Source organism: Hypanus sabinus, chromosome 13 (assembly GCF_030144855.1).
Source record: "Hypanus sabinus isolate sHypSab1 chromosome 13, sHypSab1.hap1, whole genome shotgun sequence".
In the NCBI taxonomy this organism is placed as follows: domain Eukaryota; kingdom Metazoa; phylum Chordata; class Chondrichthyes; order Myliobatiformes; family Dasyatidae; genus Hypanus; species Hypanus sabinus.
In genome coordinates this window covers 72,705,588-72,724,964 of record NC_082718.1, presented here as the reverse complement: position 1 = coordinate 72,724,964, position 19,377 = coordinate 72,705,588, and the positions used below count along the sequence as shown (strand labels likewise).

The 19,377-nt window shown below is 42.2% G+C and overlaps 1 protein-coding gene across 1 annotated transcript in view; it reads left to right on the top strand.

Annotated features, from left to right (window-relative positions):
* Positions 1-19,377, top strand: part of LOC132403977 (unconventional myosin-XVIIIb-like) — a gene marked incomplete at its 5' end in the record, with an annotated part of 415,128 nt that overhangs the window by 192,444 nt on the left and 203,307 nt on the right. The window contains one exon of the mRNA XM_059987873.1: positions 14,429-14,548. Coding sequence (XP_059843856.1) covers positions 14,429-14,548 — 120 coding nt within the window. The remainder of the gene's footprint in view (positions 1-14,428; positions 14,549-19,377) is intronic.

The following is a 19,377-nucleotide window of genomic DNA, read 5'->3' as shown; positions in this document are numbered from 1 at the left end:
AAGAATAACACGGGATTAGATTGATGACTAGCACAGACTGTTTTTCTGCTCTGTGTCTCTGTCTCTTCTCTATCTCAGGTGTTCCCAACCTGGGGTCCATGGACCCCTTGCTTAATGGTATCGGACTATGGCATAAAAAAGGTTGGGAACCCTTGGTTTATCTAAAGAAGACCAGAATAGAATGGAATTAGGTTGATGGTTGGCACAAACTGTTTCTCTGTTGTCTGCTTCTCTGTCACTATGCTCTATCTAAACAAGACTAGAATTTTTTCTTTCAGGGTATTTAGTCACTCTGCAGCATCACCTTTATCACTGAGATTGAGAGAGAGCAGTGTGTTCACAAAGAAATCTATTCACTCTGTGTTCAGCCTCTGTCGGAGGATGGTGCCAGAGCAAGGTTTAATCAGTGCGGTTTGTGGATTGAACTCTGTAGTTCACAGTATGATGAGTTTCTACTTTCTGGATGTTCCCTTTTTTGTTGCCGTTTTGGGCTTACAGTTGGCCTGAAGAGATGAAACACTTTTACAATGGAACCAAAATGAAACATTGTGTGACAATTCAAACAAGTCACTGGAGAAACTCAGTAGCTCAGGTAACATTGGTGGAGGAAAAGAGGTGATTGAGACCCTGAATCAGGACATTGGGATCTGTCTATTGGATTAAAGAGAGAATAAGAGAAAATGAGGCAGATTATCTCCAGTTACCTATCTGGACTGCTGCCAAACACAGGAGGTAAAAGCAAAATATTCTTTATTCTTCTATCACGTTCATTCTTCTTCATCCCACCTATCACCTCCCAGCTTCAAACTTAATCCCCTCTTCCTCCATCTCAGCAACTTCCTCCTCAGTTGGGTCTCACCCATCACCTCCTAGCTTCTCACTTCCCCACACACCCACCAGCCCCCTCACTTGGTCTCACCTATCACCTCCCAGTGTCTCACTTCATCCCCCACCCACCCACCTTCCCCTTCACCTGGCCTCACCTATCATCTCCCAATGTCTCACTTCATCCCCCACCCACCCACCTTCCCTTTCACCTGGTCTCACCTATCACCTCCCAGTGTCTCACTTCATCTCCCACCCACCCACCTTCCCCTTCACCTGGCCTCACCTATCATCTCCCAGTGTCTCACTTCATCCCTTCCACTTCTCCCCCACTCACCCACCTCCCCCTCTCCTGGTCTTGACTATCTTTTCTGTTGTGTATGTGGCCTGGTTACACAACAACACTATTAGTAAAAGCGCTGGAGACGGGAGCTAAGTTTCATGGTTCTTTACTGGCAGAAACCGAACTCTGAACACACACGTACAGATCAATGTGTGCCTAATAGCACATTCAATGATGTGTTACTACAACATAAAGTAGTCCCTTATGATAATGTAGGCTATATGGTACACTGCTCCCCTTTTATTTTAATAGTGTATCAACTTTTTTTTTACTGGGTTACTATGCTGAACAAGTTTGGTCTAACATCATTTATAACTCAAGTCTCTGGGCGGGGATGGGGAGTTTCGTCTCTGCCTCTTACGGTAACATCTGTCAATAAACTTGTTTGTTTTAATACAGATTTCCATATAAAAGTCATGAAAAGTTGACTTCTGAGCATAGGGAGTTAAGAAGATGTGTGCCTCCAACTTGCTAAGAGTTCTAGGCAGCAGATCACCTCCTTATAATGAAGACCCCTCTGTGCAGCTGTCCTGGATATATACGCATCTTTGTGCTATCACTTGTCTTCCTTTCCCATATCTCAATTGTTCCAACTGAGCTAATTACACACCCAATCTTTGTATTCTCCTTAGATTCCAAATCTAAGGAGATTCCAAATCTGACCTTTATGATGCCATCTCTTATCGTAATATAACTTTCCATCTTCTATTTGTGCTTCATATCTTTGTGCTGATGATTCAGCAGGAGTGCTGGGAAGATGCTCAGGAGAAGATGATGCTAGTCTTTTCGGTGATTTAAGCTTATTGAGAGTTCACAGATCTTCCATTATCTGTTCATCTGTTAATGAGTAATTTAACTGCACAGGTGCAGGTTTTCGTATTTTGTCGATAATTGGAGCAGGGTCATTAGGTCTCCTCCTTAGTTTCTTAGTCATTATTGGCTTTACCTCTTTAGGAGATTCTAAAGTGAGTTCCATTGTTAGCCTCTCTTTCTCAATCATCTTTTTTCTTTTCTTCTAACTCAATCTTTTTATCTTCAAAATCCTTTACTGCTGCTTTCTTCTCTAATATAATTCCTTTCCACTTGTTCTGTCTCTAGTTGCAGAAAAAAGCTCTGCATTTCATATTCCTTCTTTGTATTGTTGATCTAGTTTTTTCATCCTTATCTGATACTCCTGCAAAATGCCTTCCTTTAACTGTTGTAGCTGTCTTTTGAGAGATGTCAATTTTGCCTGGTACATCTGCACTTTTACTTCCAGGTAGTCTTTATCATCCTGCTTATTGGCAATATCTATTTCCCTTGCATCCTCTATCTTCATCCGAATTGCAGCCACAGATACTGTTTTCGTCCTCATCGTCGACACTGTCTAGCTCCTCCTTGTTGTTGTAATAGTCGACAATGGGTGAGAGGAGAGCTGCGGACATCTTCCCCCACCGAGCTGCCCTTCTTTGTTGACACATCCAGTGCCTTGATAGTGTGCCAATCCAAATGGATTTTCCTGAGCCATTCACGTCCCAGCAATGGTGGTCCTCTATTTTCCAGTACATTGAGGTTCAGCTGCAGTGTTTTGTCTCCATAGGTCACTGTCACTTTATTTTTACCTTTGCGACTCACTTTCTGTCCTAGCAGTCTTTAGCAGTAGTTTAGCTTGTTTCAGAGGTATGTGAGAAAACAGTCATTTGTAGTCGGGTACAGAGATCAGTGTTAAAGCTGAGCCTGTGTCCAACTCCATTTTCTGTCTCATACCTGCCACTTGTGAAGTGATCCTTATTACTCTTCGATCGTCTGTCTCTTCCATGCTGTGAAGTTGCAGACAATTCACTTTCGTCTGAGTTGTTTGCATCAGAACTGTGTTCTTCCATTTTGTGTGCATTGTTGTGTTTTCCTTTCTCTGTATTTTGTTCTTTTTCTGCTGTTTACTAGCTTTGCATATTCTGCCAGTGTTGCCCTGTTTGTCAAAGTTTCTGCATTCTTTGTCTTTAAACCAACAGTCATTCAGGTCATGTGACCTGTTCCCACAACAGTAACATTTCTTTCCTTCATTTCTGTTCAGTGACATTTTATTTGTGGCATATTCCAGAGATTTTTGTTGTATCTCTGAAGCACCCCATGCCACTGTTTCCATTGATATTGCAATATTCAGCGCCTTCTCTAATGTAAGGTCTTTTTCACATAGGAGCTTCTTCTGTGTGGTTTCACAGTGCATGCCACACACTAATCTGTCCATCAATGCGTCCGACAGTGCAGCTCCAAATTGACAATGTTCTGATAATTTGCACAATTCAGCGCAATATTAAGAAATGCTTTCATTTTTGCTCTGATTCTGATTGTGAAATTTAAGTATTTCCGCAATGACCAGCAGTTTGGGGTTTAAATGCTGTTGGAGAGTGTCTACTATTTGCTTGAAAGTTTTGTCAGCTAGCTTTTCAGGGGTTAACAAGCTCTGTAGCAGGCCGTACGTTTTTGCTCGTATAATACTGAGTACGACGTTGGCTTTCTTTTCATCCTTAACACTGTTAGCCTCACAATGTAACTCCACTCTCTCAATGTAAGTTGCCCAGTCCTCAATGCCACTATCAAATGCTGTAATGTTTCCAGTCATCACCATCTTTGTTATGTTAATTTAGCCTCGTTTTCCCCTTGTTTTCTTTTTGACACGTGTCCTTTTTGCTAGCACCACAAGCGCACTCCATCTAGATGTGTGTGTGCCGCTCCTTTTTATCTGGGGGTCAGCGCCGGCTGTGGTCTTGCCTGGACGTGCTGCAGCTCCAACTGTGTCTCTTGGTCTCCTAACGTTTCTGACCCCAGTTGTGCTCTCACTTCCTTTCAGACTTGTGGCCTCACTCTGCCTCCTTTTCCCGCTCCTGTGCTCACTCCATGCACTCTTCTTCTGAGTGCCCCTATCAATTAAAACACGGTGTTCCAATACGATGTAGATTCATGAACCTCTGCCAATTTGTTGTGTATGTAGCCTGGCTACACAACAACACTATTAATAAAAACGCTGAACATGGGAGCTAAGTTTCATGGTTCTTTACTGGCAAAAAACGAACCTGAACACATATGTACAGATCCATATGCACCTAATAGTGCATTCAATGACTTGTTACTACAACATAAAAAGTAGTCCTTTATTATAATGTAGGCTATACAGTGCAACTTCCAAGTTTCTGCCTTCCCCACCCACCTACCTTCCCCCTCACCTGGTCTTGCCTATCACCTGTCAGTGTCTCACTTCATCCCTCCCCTCTCCCTCCCATTCACCCACCACCCCCCTCACCTGGTCTCACCTATCACCTCCCAGCTTCTACTCCCCCCCCCCCCCATCTTCTTATTCTGGCTTTTTTCCCCTTTCCTTTGCAGTCCTGATGAAGGGTCTTGGCCCAAAACATCAACTAGTTATTCATTTCCATAGATGTTACTTAAACTGCTGAGTTCCTCCAACATTTTTTTTGCATTACTATGGATTTCCAGCATCTGCAGAACCTCTTGTGTTTAATATTCAAATATATTTCACTGCATATTAACTAATGCTCAAAGTGCCAGTCTTAGTAAACAGATGTTATTGGAACAATAAACTGCTGTTATTTTATAATTGCTTAGGACCCTGGGGCTGGTGACTGACCTAAGCAACACTAGTGAAGGACTCTGTCACTTCCAACCTGTAAATTTCTTCACAGACTTGATAAGTAACAAAAATCCTTGCTTTAATGTGTCCATTGGCAGAACTTTTAAATCAAAGCAAGAGGTGGAGAGTGAAGAAGTAAAGGCATTTCAGAGAGAAGCCCTTTTTTTAAACTGATCGGGGAAAAGAGGCGAGATTGTGTGGGTGCGTGATGTAGCGCACCAAAGGTTTAAAAAGGAGAAGAATTTTTCAACGGTCCTTTAAATTGAGGCAAGAGGTGGAGAGTGAAAAAGTAAAGGCATCTCAGAGAGAAGCCATTTTCTTTTAACTGATCGGGGAAAAGAGGCTAGACTGTGCAGGCGCGTGACGTAGCGCGCCAAAGGTTTAAAAAATAAGACCACCATATACAGCAGCCATCATTGTAGCGGCCATCGTCGGAGTGGACTGAGGCAGAGTGGGTCGGCTTTGGCTCAACAGGCTTCACTGAGAACAGGCAGAGGCAAGGCTTGAATGGAGTACGACTGCGCAAACGCGTGAATGTTGGCCCATGAGGCAGCGACAAAATTTAAAAAGCAAGCAGATTAACGGAGCGGGTGACATAGTAGCGGGTGATGGAGTAGTGGGATACAGAGTAGGAAGGCTTTGGCTCGAGAGGCTTCGGCAAGCAGAAGCTGAGGACGAGCTTCACTCCAAGTGAGGTAAGGCCAGGTAAGTTCCTTTAATTAACCTAATTAGCAGGAGTAGGTAATGGAGGCAGCAGTTACAGCAGTTGAGTGCTCCGTTTGCAGTATGTGGGAAGTCAGGGCGAGCACAGCTGTCCCTGATGACTACACCTGCGAAAGGTGCATCCAGCTGCAGCTCCTGACAAACCGAGTTAGGGAACTGGAGCTGGAGCTGGATAAACTTCGGATCATTCAGGAGGCAGAGGCAGAAATAGACAGGAGTTTCAGGGAGATAGTCACCCCTAGGAGTCAGGAGACAGGTAGTTGGGTGATGTCAGGAGAGGGAAGGGGATTAGACAGAATCAGCAGAGTACACCTGTGGCCGTTCCCATCAACAATAAGTATACCGTTTTGGATACTGTTGCTGTGGATGATCTACCAGGGACAAGTTGCAGTGATTGCGTCTCTGGCATCGAGACTGGAACCTCAGCTCAGAAGGAAAGGAAGGAAATGAGGAGAGCAGTAGTGATAGGGGTTTTGATAGTTAGGGGGACACATAGGAGGTTCTGTGGAAGAGACCAAAAATCCCGGATGGTCTGTTTCCTCCCTGATGCCAGGGTCTGCGAAATCTTGGATTGAGTTCTCAGTACTCTCAAGAGGGAGGGTGAGCAGCCAGATGTCGTGGTCCATGTAGGGGCCAATGATGTGGGTAGGAAGAGTGAGGAGGTCCTGAAAGGTGAGTTTAGGGAGTTAGACACCAAGTTAAAGGACAGGACCTCCAGGATAGCAATCTCAGGATTGCTACGAATGCCACATGCAGGTGGGTTTAGAAATAATAAGATAGTACAGATCAACATGTGGCTGAAGACATGGTGCAGGAGGGAGGGCTTCAGATTTATAGATAATTGGGCAGTTTTCCAGGGAAGGTGGGACATGTTCCGATGGGACGGTTTACATCTGAATTGGAGGGGTACAAAAATTCTTGCGGGTAGGTTTGCTAGAGCGGCTCCAGTGGATTTAAACTAGATACAAGGAGGGAGGGGAACAGATGTATGGGAGAAGGAAGAAAAAGAAGACAGTAACATTTGCAGCGTTAGAGATAAACAGAGAGGAAGAGGTGGAGAATGTTTTAAATGCATTTATTTTAATGCTAGGAGCATGGTAAGAAAGGTGGATGAGCTTAGAGCATGGATTGATACCTGGAAATATGATGTTGTAGCTATTAGTGAAATATGGTTGCAGAATGGGTGTGATTGACAACTAACTATTCCTGGATTTTGTTGCTTCAGGTGTGATAGAATCGGAAGGACAAGAGGGAGAGGTGTTGCATTGCTTGTCAGAGAAAATACTACAGTGGTGCTCTGGCAGGATAGATTAGAGGGATCCTCTAGGGAGGCTGTATGGGTGGAATTGAGGAATGAAATACTTATAGGGGTGTATTTTAGACCAACTAATGGGGAGCAAGAATTGGAGAAGCAAATTTGTAAGGAGATATCAGATATTTGCATTAAGCACAGGGTTGTGATTGTGCGAGATTTTAATTTTCCACACATAGACTGGGAAGCCCATACTGTAAAGGGGCTGGATGGTTTGGAGTTTGTAAAATGTGTGCAGGATAGTTTTTTGCAGCAATACACAGAGGTACCAACTAGAGAAGGGGGCAGTGTTGGATCTCCTGTTAGGGAATGAGATAGGTCATATGACGGAGGTATGTGTTGGGGAGCACTTAGGGTCCAGTGATCACAATGCCATTAGTTTCAATATAATTCTGGAGAAAGATAGGACTGGACCCAGGGTTGAGATTTTTGATTGGAGAAAGGTTAACTTTGAGGAGATGCGAAGGGATTTAGAAGGAGTGGATTGGGTCAATTTGTTTTATGGAAAGGATGTAATAGAGTAATGGAGGTCATTTAAAGGTCAAATTTTGAGGGTACGGAATCCTGACAAAGTGTCTCGACCCGAAATGTCGACAGTACTTCTCCCTATAGATGCTGCCTGGCCTGCTGTGTTCCACCAGCATTTTGTGTGTGTTGTTGTTTGAATTTCCAGCATCTGCAGATTTCCTCGTGTTTGTTCTTTAGAATCTTTAAGTTCCTGTTAGGTTGAAAGGAAAAGTTAAGAGTTGGAGAGAATCATGGTTTTCAATGGATATTGGAAACTTGGTTCGGAAAAAGAGTTATCTGCAATAAATATCGGCAGCATGGAGTAAATGAGGTGCTTAACGAATATAAAGAATGTGAAAAGAATCTTAAGAAAGAAGTTAGAAAAGCTAAAAGAAGATATGAGGTTTCTTTGGCAAGTAAGGTGAAAATAAAACCAAAGGGTTTCTAAAGTAATATTAATAGCAAAAAGATAGTGAGGGATAAAATTGGTCCCTTAGAGAATCAGAGTGGACAGCTATGTGTGGAGCTGACAGAGATGGGGGAGATTTTGAACAATTTCTTTTGTTCAGTATTCACTAAGGAGAAGGATATTGAATTGTGTGAGGTAACGGAAACAAGAAGGGAAGTTATGATGATGAAAGAGGAGGAAATACTGGTGCTTTTAAGGAATACGGAAGTGGATAAATCTCCAGGTACTGACAGGATATTCCCTAGGACCTTGCGGGAGGTTAGTGTAGAAATAGCAGGTGCTCTGACAGAAATATTTCAAATGTCATTAGAAACTGGGATGGTGCCGGAGGATTGGCGTATTGCTCATGTGGTTTCATTGTTTAAAAAGGGTTCTAAGAGTAAACCTAGCAATTATAGGCCTGTAAGTCTGACGGCAGTGGTGGGTAAATTAATGGAAAGTATTCTTAGAGATGATATATAATTATCTGGATAGACAGGGTCTGATTAGGAACAGTCAACACGGATTTGTGCATGGAAGGTCACGTTTGACAAATCTTATTGAATTTTTTGAAGAGGAAAGTTGACGAGGGTAAAGCAGTGGATGTTGTCTATATGGACTTCAGTAAGGCCTTTGACAAGGTTCCACATGGAAGGTTAGTTAGGAAGATTCAATTGTTAGGTATTAATATTGAAGTAGTAAATTGGATTCAACAGATGGGAGATGCTAGAGAGTAGTGGTGGATAACTGTTTATCAAGTTGGAGGCTGGTGAGTAGTGGTGTGGCTCAGGGATCTGTAAAGGGTCCAATGTTGTTTGTCATATACATTAATGATCTGAATGATGGGGTGCTAAATTGGATTAGTAAGTATGCAGATGATACTAAGATAGGTGGCATTGTGGATAATAAAGTAGGTTTTCAAAGCTTGCAGAGAGAGTTAGGCCAGTTAGAAGAGTGGGCTGAATGATGGCAGATGGAATTTAATGCTGATAAGTGTGAGGTGCTACATTTTGGTAGGACTAATCCAAATAGGACTTACATGGTAAATGGTAGGGCATTGAAGAATGCAGTTGAACAGAGTGATCTAGGAATAATCGTGCATAGTTCCCTGAAGGTGGACTCTCATGTGGATAGGGTGGAGAAGAAAGCTTTTGGTATGCTGCCCTTTAAAAAGCAGAGCATTGAGTATAGGAGTTGGAATGTAATGTTAAAATTGTACATGGCATTGGTAAGGCCAAATTTTGAGTATTGTGTACAGTTCTGGTCACCGAATTAAAGGAAAGATGTACAGAGAAGATTTACTAGAATGTTACCTGGGTTTCTGTGCCTAAGTTACAGAGAAAGGTTGAACAAGTTAGGTCTTTATTCTTTGGAGTGTAGAAGGTTGAGGGGGGACTTTTTAGAGGTATTTAAAATTATGAGGGGGATAGATAGAGTTGACGTGGATAGGCTTTTTCCATGGAGAGTAGGGGAGATTCAAACAAGAGGACATGAGTTGAGAGTTAGGGGGCAAAAGTTTAGGGGTGACACGAGGGGGAACTTCTGTACTCAGAGAGTGGTAGCTGCGTGGAACGAGCTTCCAGTAGAAGTGATAGAGGCAGGTTCAATATTGTCATTTGAAGTAAAATTGGATAGGTATATGGACAGGAAAGGAATGGATGGTTATGGGCTGAGTGCAGTTCGGTGGGACTAGGTGAGAGTAAGTGTTTGGCATGGACTAGAAGGGTTGAGATGGCCTTTTTCTGTGCTGTAATTGTTATATGGTTATATGGCTATATGGTTATAACATATCCAACAGATAAATCCCGAAAGCAACAGAGCAGAGTGAGTACTTGAGCACTTTCTCATCCTGTTGCCCATATTATCCCTTTCTCCAGTCTCTGTTCACAGATTTCCTGTACTTCCTGAGGATTCCCAATCACTTTTTTAAAGGCAGAAGAGTAAACCAAATCAGCAGTGTAGCCAATGGGCTGATGAATATAGCCATCTGTGTCAGATAGTCAGCTACAGAGATGGCTCTGTCCTACCTGCAACACACACCAAATGTTGGTAGAACACAGCAGGCCAGGCAGCATCTATAGGGAGAAGCGCTGTTGATGTTTCTCCCTATAGATGCTGCCTGGCCTGATGTGTTCCACCAGCATTTTGTGTGTGTTGTTGTTTGAATTTCCAGCATCTGCAGATTTCCTCGAGTTTCCGCTGTCCTACTCCCTAGTTAGATCTGTGCAAGATGGCACCAGTCAACCACGGTAAAGATCGTTGAAGTTTGAAATTTGATTGGAGAATCAGTGGCCACTTTATTCAGTACAAGGCATACCTAATAAAGAGACCACTGAGTGTGTGATTGTGATCTTCTGCTGCTGTAGCCCATCCACTCCAAGGTTTGACATGTTGTGCATTCAGAGATGCTCTTCTGCACACCACTGTTGCAACTTGTGGTTAGCTGAATTACTGTTGCCTTCCTGTCTGCTTGAATCAGTCTGGCCATTCTCCTCTGATCTCTTTCATCAACAAGGCATTTTCACTCACACAACTGCCGTTCACTGGATGTTTTTGTTTTTCCACACTCTGGAAACTGTTGCAAATGTTGTGAAATCCCAGGAGACCGGCAGTTTCTGAGATATTCAAACCACCTCGTCTGGCACCAGTAATCACTCCACGATCAGTCATTTAAATCATATTTCTTCCCCATTTGTCTGCGTGCTTTTATTCATGGAGTTGCTGCTACAGGATTGACTGGTTAGATATTCTCCTGTTAGGGAATGCGATAGGTCAGCTGACAGATGTATGTGTTGGGGAGCACTTCGGGTCCAGTGATCACAATAGCATTAGCTTCAATATAATTATGGAGAAGGACAGGACAGGAACTAGAGTTGAGATTTTTGATTGGAGAAAGGCTGACTTTGAGGAGATGCGAAGGGATTTAGAGAGAGTGGATTGGGTCAAGTTGTTTTATGGGAAGGATGTAATAGAGAAATGGAGGTCATTTAAGGGTGAAATTATGAAGGTACAGAATCTTTATGTTCCTGTTAGGTTGAAAGGAAAAGTTAAAGGTTTGAAAGCACCATGGTTTTCAAGGGATATTAGAAATTTGGTTCGGAAAAAGAGGGATGTCTTCAATAGATATAGGCAGCATGGAGTAAAGGAATTGCTCGAGGAATATAAAGAATGTAAAAGGAATCTTAAGGAAGAGATTAGAAAAGCTAAAAGAAGATACGAGGTTAGTTTGGCAAATAAGGTGAAAGTAAATCCGAAAGGTTTCTACAGTTATATTAAAAGCAAGAGGATAGTGAGGGATAAAATTGGCCCCTTAGGGAATCAGAGTGGTCAGCTATGTGTGGAGCCGAGGGAGATGGGAGAGATTTTGAACGATTTCTTCTCTTCGGTATTCACTAAGGAGAAGGATATTGAATTGTGTAAGGTGTGGGAAACAAGTAAGGAAGTTATGGAACCTATGACAATTAAAGAGGTGGAAGTACTGGCGCTTTTAAGAAATTTAAAAGTGGATAAATCTCCGGATCCTGACAGGATATTCCCCAGGACCTTGAGGGAAGTTTGTGTAGAAATAGCAGGAGCTCTGACGGAGATCTTTAAGACGTCATTAGAAACGGGGATTGTGCCGGAGGATTGGTCATGCTCATGTGGTCCCATTGTTTAAAAAGGGTTCTAGAAGTAAGCCTAGCAATTATAGACCTGTCAGTTTGACATCAGTGGTGGGTAAATTGATGGGAAGTATTCTTAGAGATAGTATTAATAATTATCTGGATAGACAGGATCTGAGTAGGAGTAGCCAGCATGGATTTGTGCGTGGAAGGTCATGTTTGACAAACCTTATTGAATTTTTTGAAGAAGTTACGAGGAATGTTGACGAGGGTAAAGCAGTGGATGTAGTCGATATGGACTTCAGCAAGGCCTTTGACAAAGTTCCACATGGCAGGTTAGTTAAGAAGGTTCAGTCATTAGGTATTAATGCTGGAGTAATAAAATGGATTCAACAGTGGCTAGATGGGAGATGCCAGAGAGTAGTGGTGGATAATCGTTTATCAGGATGGAGGCCGGTGACTAGCGGGGTACCTCAGGGATCTGTTTTGGGCCCAATGTCGTTTGTAATATACATAAGTGATCTGGATGATGGGGTGGTAAATTGGATTAGTAAGTATGCCGATGATACTAAGGTAGCAGGTGTTGTGGATAATGAGGTGGGTTTTCAAAGCTTGCAGGGAGATTTATGCCGGTTAGAAGAATGGGCTGAATGTTGGCAGATGGAGTTTAATGCTGAGAAGTGTGAGGTTCTACATTTTGGCAGGAATAATCCAAATAGAACATACAGGGTAAATGGTAGGGCATTGAGGAATGCAGAGGAACAGAGAGATCTAGGAATAACAGTGCATAGTTCCCTGAAGGTGGAGTCTCATGTAGATAGGGTGGTGAAGAAGGCTTTTGGAATGCTGGCCTTTATAAATCAAAGCATTGAGTACAGAATTTGGAATGTAATGTTAAAATTGTACAAGGCATTGGTAAGGCCAAATTTGGAATATTGTGTGCAGTTCTGGTCACCGAATTATAGGAAAGATATCAATAAATTAGAGAGAGTGCAGAGACGATTTACTAGGATGTTACCTGGGTTTCAGCACTTAAGTTATAGAGAAAGGTTGAACAAGTTAGGTCTCTATTCATTGGAGCGTAGAAGGTTGAGGGGGGATTTGATCGAGGTATTTAAAATTTTGAGAGGGATAGATAGAGTTGACGTGAATAGGCTGTTTCCATTGAGAGTAGGGGAGATTCAAATGAGAGGTCATGATTTGAGAGTTAGGGGGCAGAAGTTTAAGGGAAACATGAGGGGGTATTTCTTTACTCAGAGAGTGATAGCTGTGTGGAATGAGCTTCCTGTAGAAGTAGTAGAGGCCAGTTCAGTTGTGTCATTTAAGGTAAAATTGGATAGGTATATGGACAGGAAAGGAGTGGAGGGTTATGGGTTGAGTGCGGGTAGGTGGGACTAGGTGAGATTAAGAGTTCGGCACGGACTAGGAGGGCCGAGATGGCCTGTTTCCGTGCTGTGATTGTTATATGGTTATGTTATATAGTTATATTTGCATTAATGAGTAAGTGTATGGGTACCTAATACTGTGGCCACTGAGTATATTTGAAGGCTGGAACCCTGGGAGGGGGGTGAAATGGAGGAGGGTGGAGGATACAGAAAGCCCAAAATCTATGCTGAACAGCAGCAGATGCTTTAAGCTGTTAATTAGTCACAGATGAAATAGGTTGCCTTGTGATGTGGCTGGTACTGGGGACCTAGCTGGGCATGGTTGTGAATTCTGATGACATTTCATTTGCAGTAAGAATGCACCATTTGAATAAATGATCCTAAAAGGACAACTGGCAGTTTCTTTGCAGGTATTAAGAGCTTAGCAAATTTATATACACTGTTCAGATTGCTGGAATCCACCTTCATCTTAATTATATTTTGTTCTGTCTTTTGTGGCCTCTGTGTTTTACAGCCATAGCAACAACACCAAGATGTTTAGAATTTTCATAGAGTTGCAGAATATTTACTGCACGGGGTTGTTCATTCAGTCTGTGGCGTCTTTGTGCAACATTAAGGCACAAGGCTTGTTTTGCTGTTGTTGTTTTGTTGCTCTTTGTGTTCTGTGTTGTTCTGCTGAGCATAGTCGGCATGCTGTGTCGGTGCCCAGATATGTGATGACACTTGCGGGCTGCCCCCAACGTATTCTTGTGCGTGTTGGTTGTCAGCATAAATGACACATTCACTTCATGTTTCGATGTACTTAGAATAATAAATCTGAAGACTCAATCCAATTACCCGGCTATTATTCCTGTTCTCACTGTTCTGCCCCTCAGCTAATTTTCTGACAAGGTCAATACAAGGTCTTCACATCCACGTGGTTCAGCATTAGCCAATCATCATGGGAGTGTATGTAAGTTATATGCTTAGCGATTCCATTCTCCATTGTTTTTGTTCACTTATGGAAGAATTGGGTTCATGAGGCATAAACCAACCCTCAGCTGGCACATTCTGATAAGTGAATAAAAAACAAGGCTTTTAGTCAGTTTACCCTTAATTATGAACTTTGGTGAGTTGCTTACAACAGATGTTGAAGCATCTGCTGTATAATTCCCCAGATTTTTCACTCATATTTTATGACTACAGGTTGAACACACCTTATATGAAATTCCAAAATCTGAAATCTGAAATCTTTGAAATCTGAAATTTTAAAAAATACTAAAATGACATCACAAGTGGAAAATTCCTTAAGGTGCTGGGAAGTTTCCCAGGCGATGTACGGGTGGGTCTCTGTGCATCACAGACAGTTCTAAGGAATAACCTCACATATGTGATGAACAGAAGTTGATGAAAAATAGAAAACACTGCATAAAGTGAAGATCTCTGCCTTAAAAATTTTGCACATCATCTCGAGGAGGAGACTTCCAATGACTCAAATCTTCAGAGGGAAACAAAATGCAACATCTCTCTCTTAAATGAGTTTTGTAGCTTTTGTGACTCCACTTGAGCAAATCCACATTGGGACCAGTTCTGTGCTGATTTCATTCCCACTCTGGCAGAAGTGATCTTGGGTTGCTGAAAAGTGATTACTGATTCATGTTCTGATCTTTCTGCAGATTTTGGACCTCACAACAGAACTCTCAGATGAACGTTTCAAGGGTGACGTGACCTATCGGGTCCTGGAGAGTGAACGTGCTGAAAGGCTGCGCCTCACACAGGAACTGAAGGTGATGCAGGTAAGAAATAGAATGGCGTCAAACCACGGTATCAGAAAATGAATTGGCATCTCTGTAAATATAAGTATATATAGTATATATGGGCTTACAAGGATGCTTCCTAGTACAATTCTGATAATTCTATGCTTCTTTCCATTGAAAATATAACACTTTTTTTTTCTTAGTGTAAGTGTCTTCATCATGAGCCATGTCATGTGGCATGGACGATCATGGCCTTACCTATGGCCATGATTTTGGCAAATTTTCCACAGGTGGCTTGCCATTGCCTTCTTCTGGGCAGTGGCTTTCCAAGACGGGTGAACCCAGCCATTGTCCATACTCTTTAGAGGTTGTCTGCCTGGCGTCAGTGGACGCATAACCAAGACTTGTGATATGCATCGGCTGCTCACACGACCATCCACCACATGCTTCCATGGCTTCATGTGACTCTGATTGGCGGGGGGGGGCACAAGTGGCTAAATAGGTGCTTCACCTTGCCCAAGATGGCCAGCAGGTGAGTGGAGGGAAGAAAAGCCTTGCATCTCCTTTGGTAGAAATGTACCTCCACCCCACCACCTAGTTTAATATAAGAAAACTTTGTTTATAATATAAAAAATTCAAGAAGCTAAACTACTTAGAAGATTCTGGGCATTCTATAAAATAATCTCTGAATCATAAATGTTCTGCCAATTGACAAATCCCTGGTACTTTTATTTCAGTGCGTACTCTCCTTGTTCTTATTCCCCTGGGCACCAAAACTGGACAGATTTCTGGCATCTAATGATTTTGTAAAGATTTTAAAAATTTTCTTTGTTGCTTAACAAACTACTGCAAAGGTTGACGAAGGGTCTCGGCCCGAAATGTGCATTGTACTTCTTCCTATATATGCTGCCTGGCCTGCTGCATTCCACCAGCATTTTGTGTGTGTTGCAAAGATTTTAGGGCAATTTTTTTAAGCAATTAATTACTGCAATCTGCTGGAGAAACTTGGAGTGAAGCAGTAGTCGTTTTCAGTCTGCTTCCAGGGTCTAGGTTTTCTTTAGCTGTTCACTTTTCACTGAAATCACGTACACAAGAGCTTCTGCAGATGCTGACAATCTTGAGAATGACACAAAATACTGGAAGAACTCAACAGGTCAGGCAGCATCTATGGAGGGAAATGAACAGTGGGAATTTTGGGCCAAGACCTTTCATCAACACCGCTGCTGTAGTTTGTTAGCCAAAATCAAAAGACATTTTTAAAAATTCTTACAAAATCATTAGATACCAGAGGTCTTGCCAGCTTTGGTGTCTAGGGAAACAAGCAGAAGACAGTAAACACTGAAATAAAAATACTGGGGATTTGTCAATGGGCAGAATGTCTAGGTATATACACCAGGTTTTCAGAGAAGAGTCTCAGCCAGAAATGTCCACTGTTCATTTCCCTGCATAGATGCTGCCTGACCTGCTGAGTTACTCCAGCATTTTGTGTTATTGAAATCCTGTACTGCTTTGCAAAAATGAACTGAGCTCCTCCTCGGAATGTTTTCCTGGATAGGGGACTGTTGGCCCACATTCATATGGTCTCGATGACCTCATGTTAATTTAAACATTGGAGATATCAATAATACATATGCTGTCCCATTGTAAAGCTTTTGGCTTTTCTTTCCTTCCAATCATGGTCCCTAAATGTTGAATTATATCACTGAAATATTCTCTAATAAACCGTGACAGTAGATATGATTCTTGGTGATTCCTTCACTAACTGGGATGAGGATGGTGGGTTTAAGAGTGAGTAGTTCCCAGGCAGAGCTCCGGTCAATGGAATTACAAATCTCAAATTGGAGTTCATAGTGTCGACTTGATGCTCTGTTTATTAATATAAACGCACGGTGAGCTCTGCTGGCTGTATTGACATACGGCCCTAAGTTCCCAGGGCTTCTTTCTAATATCCATTGGCATATCACAGCCTTATTCAGCACACAAAGTCCCTGACTACTCACTCTGAGGGTTATTTTCTGGCCTGTGTTGAATTATTTAAATTCAGCCAATGCAAGGAAAAAAGCGCTACAGTCAACCTTCAGTAGGAAGAGGGGAAACGTGGTCAGGTTTCCCACCCCTTTGCTTAACAATTCGGAAGCCTGCATACGGAAACACCTCTGCATGGGAAAATATTCCTGCGCAGTCTCAGAGAGTCACAGCACAGTCCATTTGCCCATCTGTCCCTGCTGGGCAGAAATAAATATCTCAGTTCTCAGCCCACAGCCCCGGAGACCATGTCTCCTTCAATGCTCATCTGCTAGTTTTTAAATATGTTGATGGTTCCTCTGGCAGAGAGTTCCACTCCCAACATTCATTTGAAAGAAATAATATTTTTTGTTAACTCTCCTATAAGGTGGCTGGACATCATTGAACATCCTTCCAGCAGCTCCTGCAGCCAAGCTGGTGGCAAACCTATAGCTTCATAAGCTTTCCTTTGGACTACACTGGTGAGGCCGAGAGGGGGATTTTGATGACTGGGCACCTCAGGATCTCCATACCTTCCGCCCAGGCTTGTGTTGATGATCATCACTCATTGTCCTTCAAGAAAGACAGATGCCAACCACTAGCTATAATATTTCTACTAATTAACTTAAATGCATACCCTCTAGTTACTAATCAACCACAAGGGAAATAACTCCTTTTAATTCATCCTGTCTTGGTTATGATTTTTATGCACGTCCATTAAGTTTTCTTTCATTCCTGTTCCATCCTTGGGAGTCTCTGCTGAAAAATAAAATGCTACATCTGAAATAAACCTGAAATGCTGGAAACCCTTGCCAGCTCTGGCAGTATCTATGGAGAGAGAAGCAGTGCATAGAACATAGTACAGAACAGTATAGGCCCTTCAGCCCACAATGTTGTGCCGGCCTTTTACCCTCCTCCAGGATCAATGTAAATCTTCCCTCCAACGTGACTCTCTATTTTTCTATTAACCATGTGCCTATCTAAGAATTTCTTAAATGCCCCCAGTGTATCAAATATTTAATATTTCAGGCTGTTGACCTTAATCAAAACTGGAAAAGGTACAAGAAAAATAAATGTTAAGTTGGAAAGAAAGACAATGAATTGAAAGGACATGTTAGTCTCCACACGATCTCAGACATTCCCTTGTTTTCTCCCCCCTCCTCTCTGCAACTAAAGTTAGTTTGATTTCTAACTTTTCTCAATTCTGATGAAAGGTCATCGATGTGAAGTCTTGGGGTCATAAAGTCATGGAAAGAAGCAACAAGGGAACAAAGTTCTTCGACCCACCCAATCCACACTGACCATCAATCTCCTGTTTACACTAATTCAGCATTAGTTTTCTATTCTCCCCAGATTCTTGTCAAGACCTTCCCCCTACTCCCCTCCCTCAGATTCCAAACACACCCACACACCTTAGGAGGAGGTTGGAAAGTCACAGAGAACATGCAGTATCCACCAGAGGCTGGGATTGAACCCAGGTCTCAGGCACTAGGAGGATGTGATGTTATTAGCTGCAGCACTGTGCTGTTCTATATTAATGTTAACCTGATCTGTTTCTGCAGCTGTTGGCTGAATGACTGAGCATTCCAGCATTTACTGTTTCTCTCCAGCACTATAAATCTCTTCTGCACTCTGTCCAGTGCTACCCACAACCTTCCCATTGTGCAGTGACCAGAACTGTACACTCTCCTTCAATATTACCCCAGGTAATGATTCACACACAATTCAAACACCTCAGCATCTTAAAAAATGGCCAAGGGCCCCAAACCATTGTGTTACTCCTTCCCTACAAGGAGTAAATGCCTTGGGGTGATGAAAGGAGATCGATGTAGAAATGCTTGCTCTCTTTACAATTCTCTCTCTTCATCTCTTCTCTATAACCTGCACCCCAGAACAACTCCTTGGAAACCAGTGTGGGAACTGGCTCAGGATCAGAGCCGTTGGATGCCATGTCTGTGTTCCTGATCTGGCCCAGTCCAATGACTTGTCAATGTTAAGCTTGAAGAGTACTCCCAAGCCAGTGATTAACGATAGCCAAAAGTTTTGTCACCTAATTAGTGATGTGCCTGAATGGTTGAGTCAGATTCCCACTGTTATTGAATGGCAGATGAAGCTGAGGCTAGAAAACAATGCCTGCTTCTGTTTCTCTTGTTCCATTGTAGAATAGTCACGATCTTGTGTTCAGGGTCAGCCCCACTTGCTGCTTTTCTGGTGGTTTTAGTCTTCACTGATTAGGTTCAGATTCTGATTATTTATTGTTCTATATGCCAAGATACAATGGAATTCCTTTGCTTGTGTGAAGCTCACCAAGTAAACCATACAAACGATGAGTGAACAACAACAGAATGAAATACCGGATGAAAGGTCTTAATAATAATATAACTTCATTGACAGTATATAGCACCTGTCATACATTAGGATGCAGGCTGAAAGTGCTTTGCATAGATTGTAAAGATAAATCAATAAAGAATATGAAACAAAATTAAACATCATAAGACAAACATACAGAATAAACTATAATCGAAAATACCTCGTTATAATCAACATTAACAGGTATTAAATAATCCTATAAATAGGCCAAATTAATAAAGCAGCTTTTCAGAAGAGTTTTGAAATGCTCCACAGTGCTACCAGAGTGGGTAGAGAATTCCAGATTCCTAGTGTGTAAGAACAAAAGGCCACATCGCCAGTTCTTGGATGCTTAGCTCTAGGAACACTAAGCAAACCAGTATTCATGAATCTGAGATTATGATTAGGGAGCTAGATTATTCAGAGCCTTCTATACAAATAAGAATATTTTAAAGTTGATCCTAAAAGACACAGACAGCCAGTGTAATGATACTAAAACCAGTGAAATGTGCTCC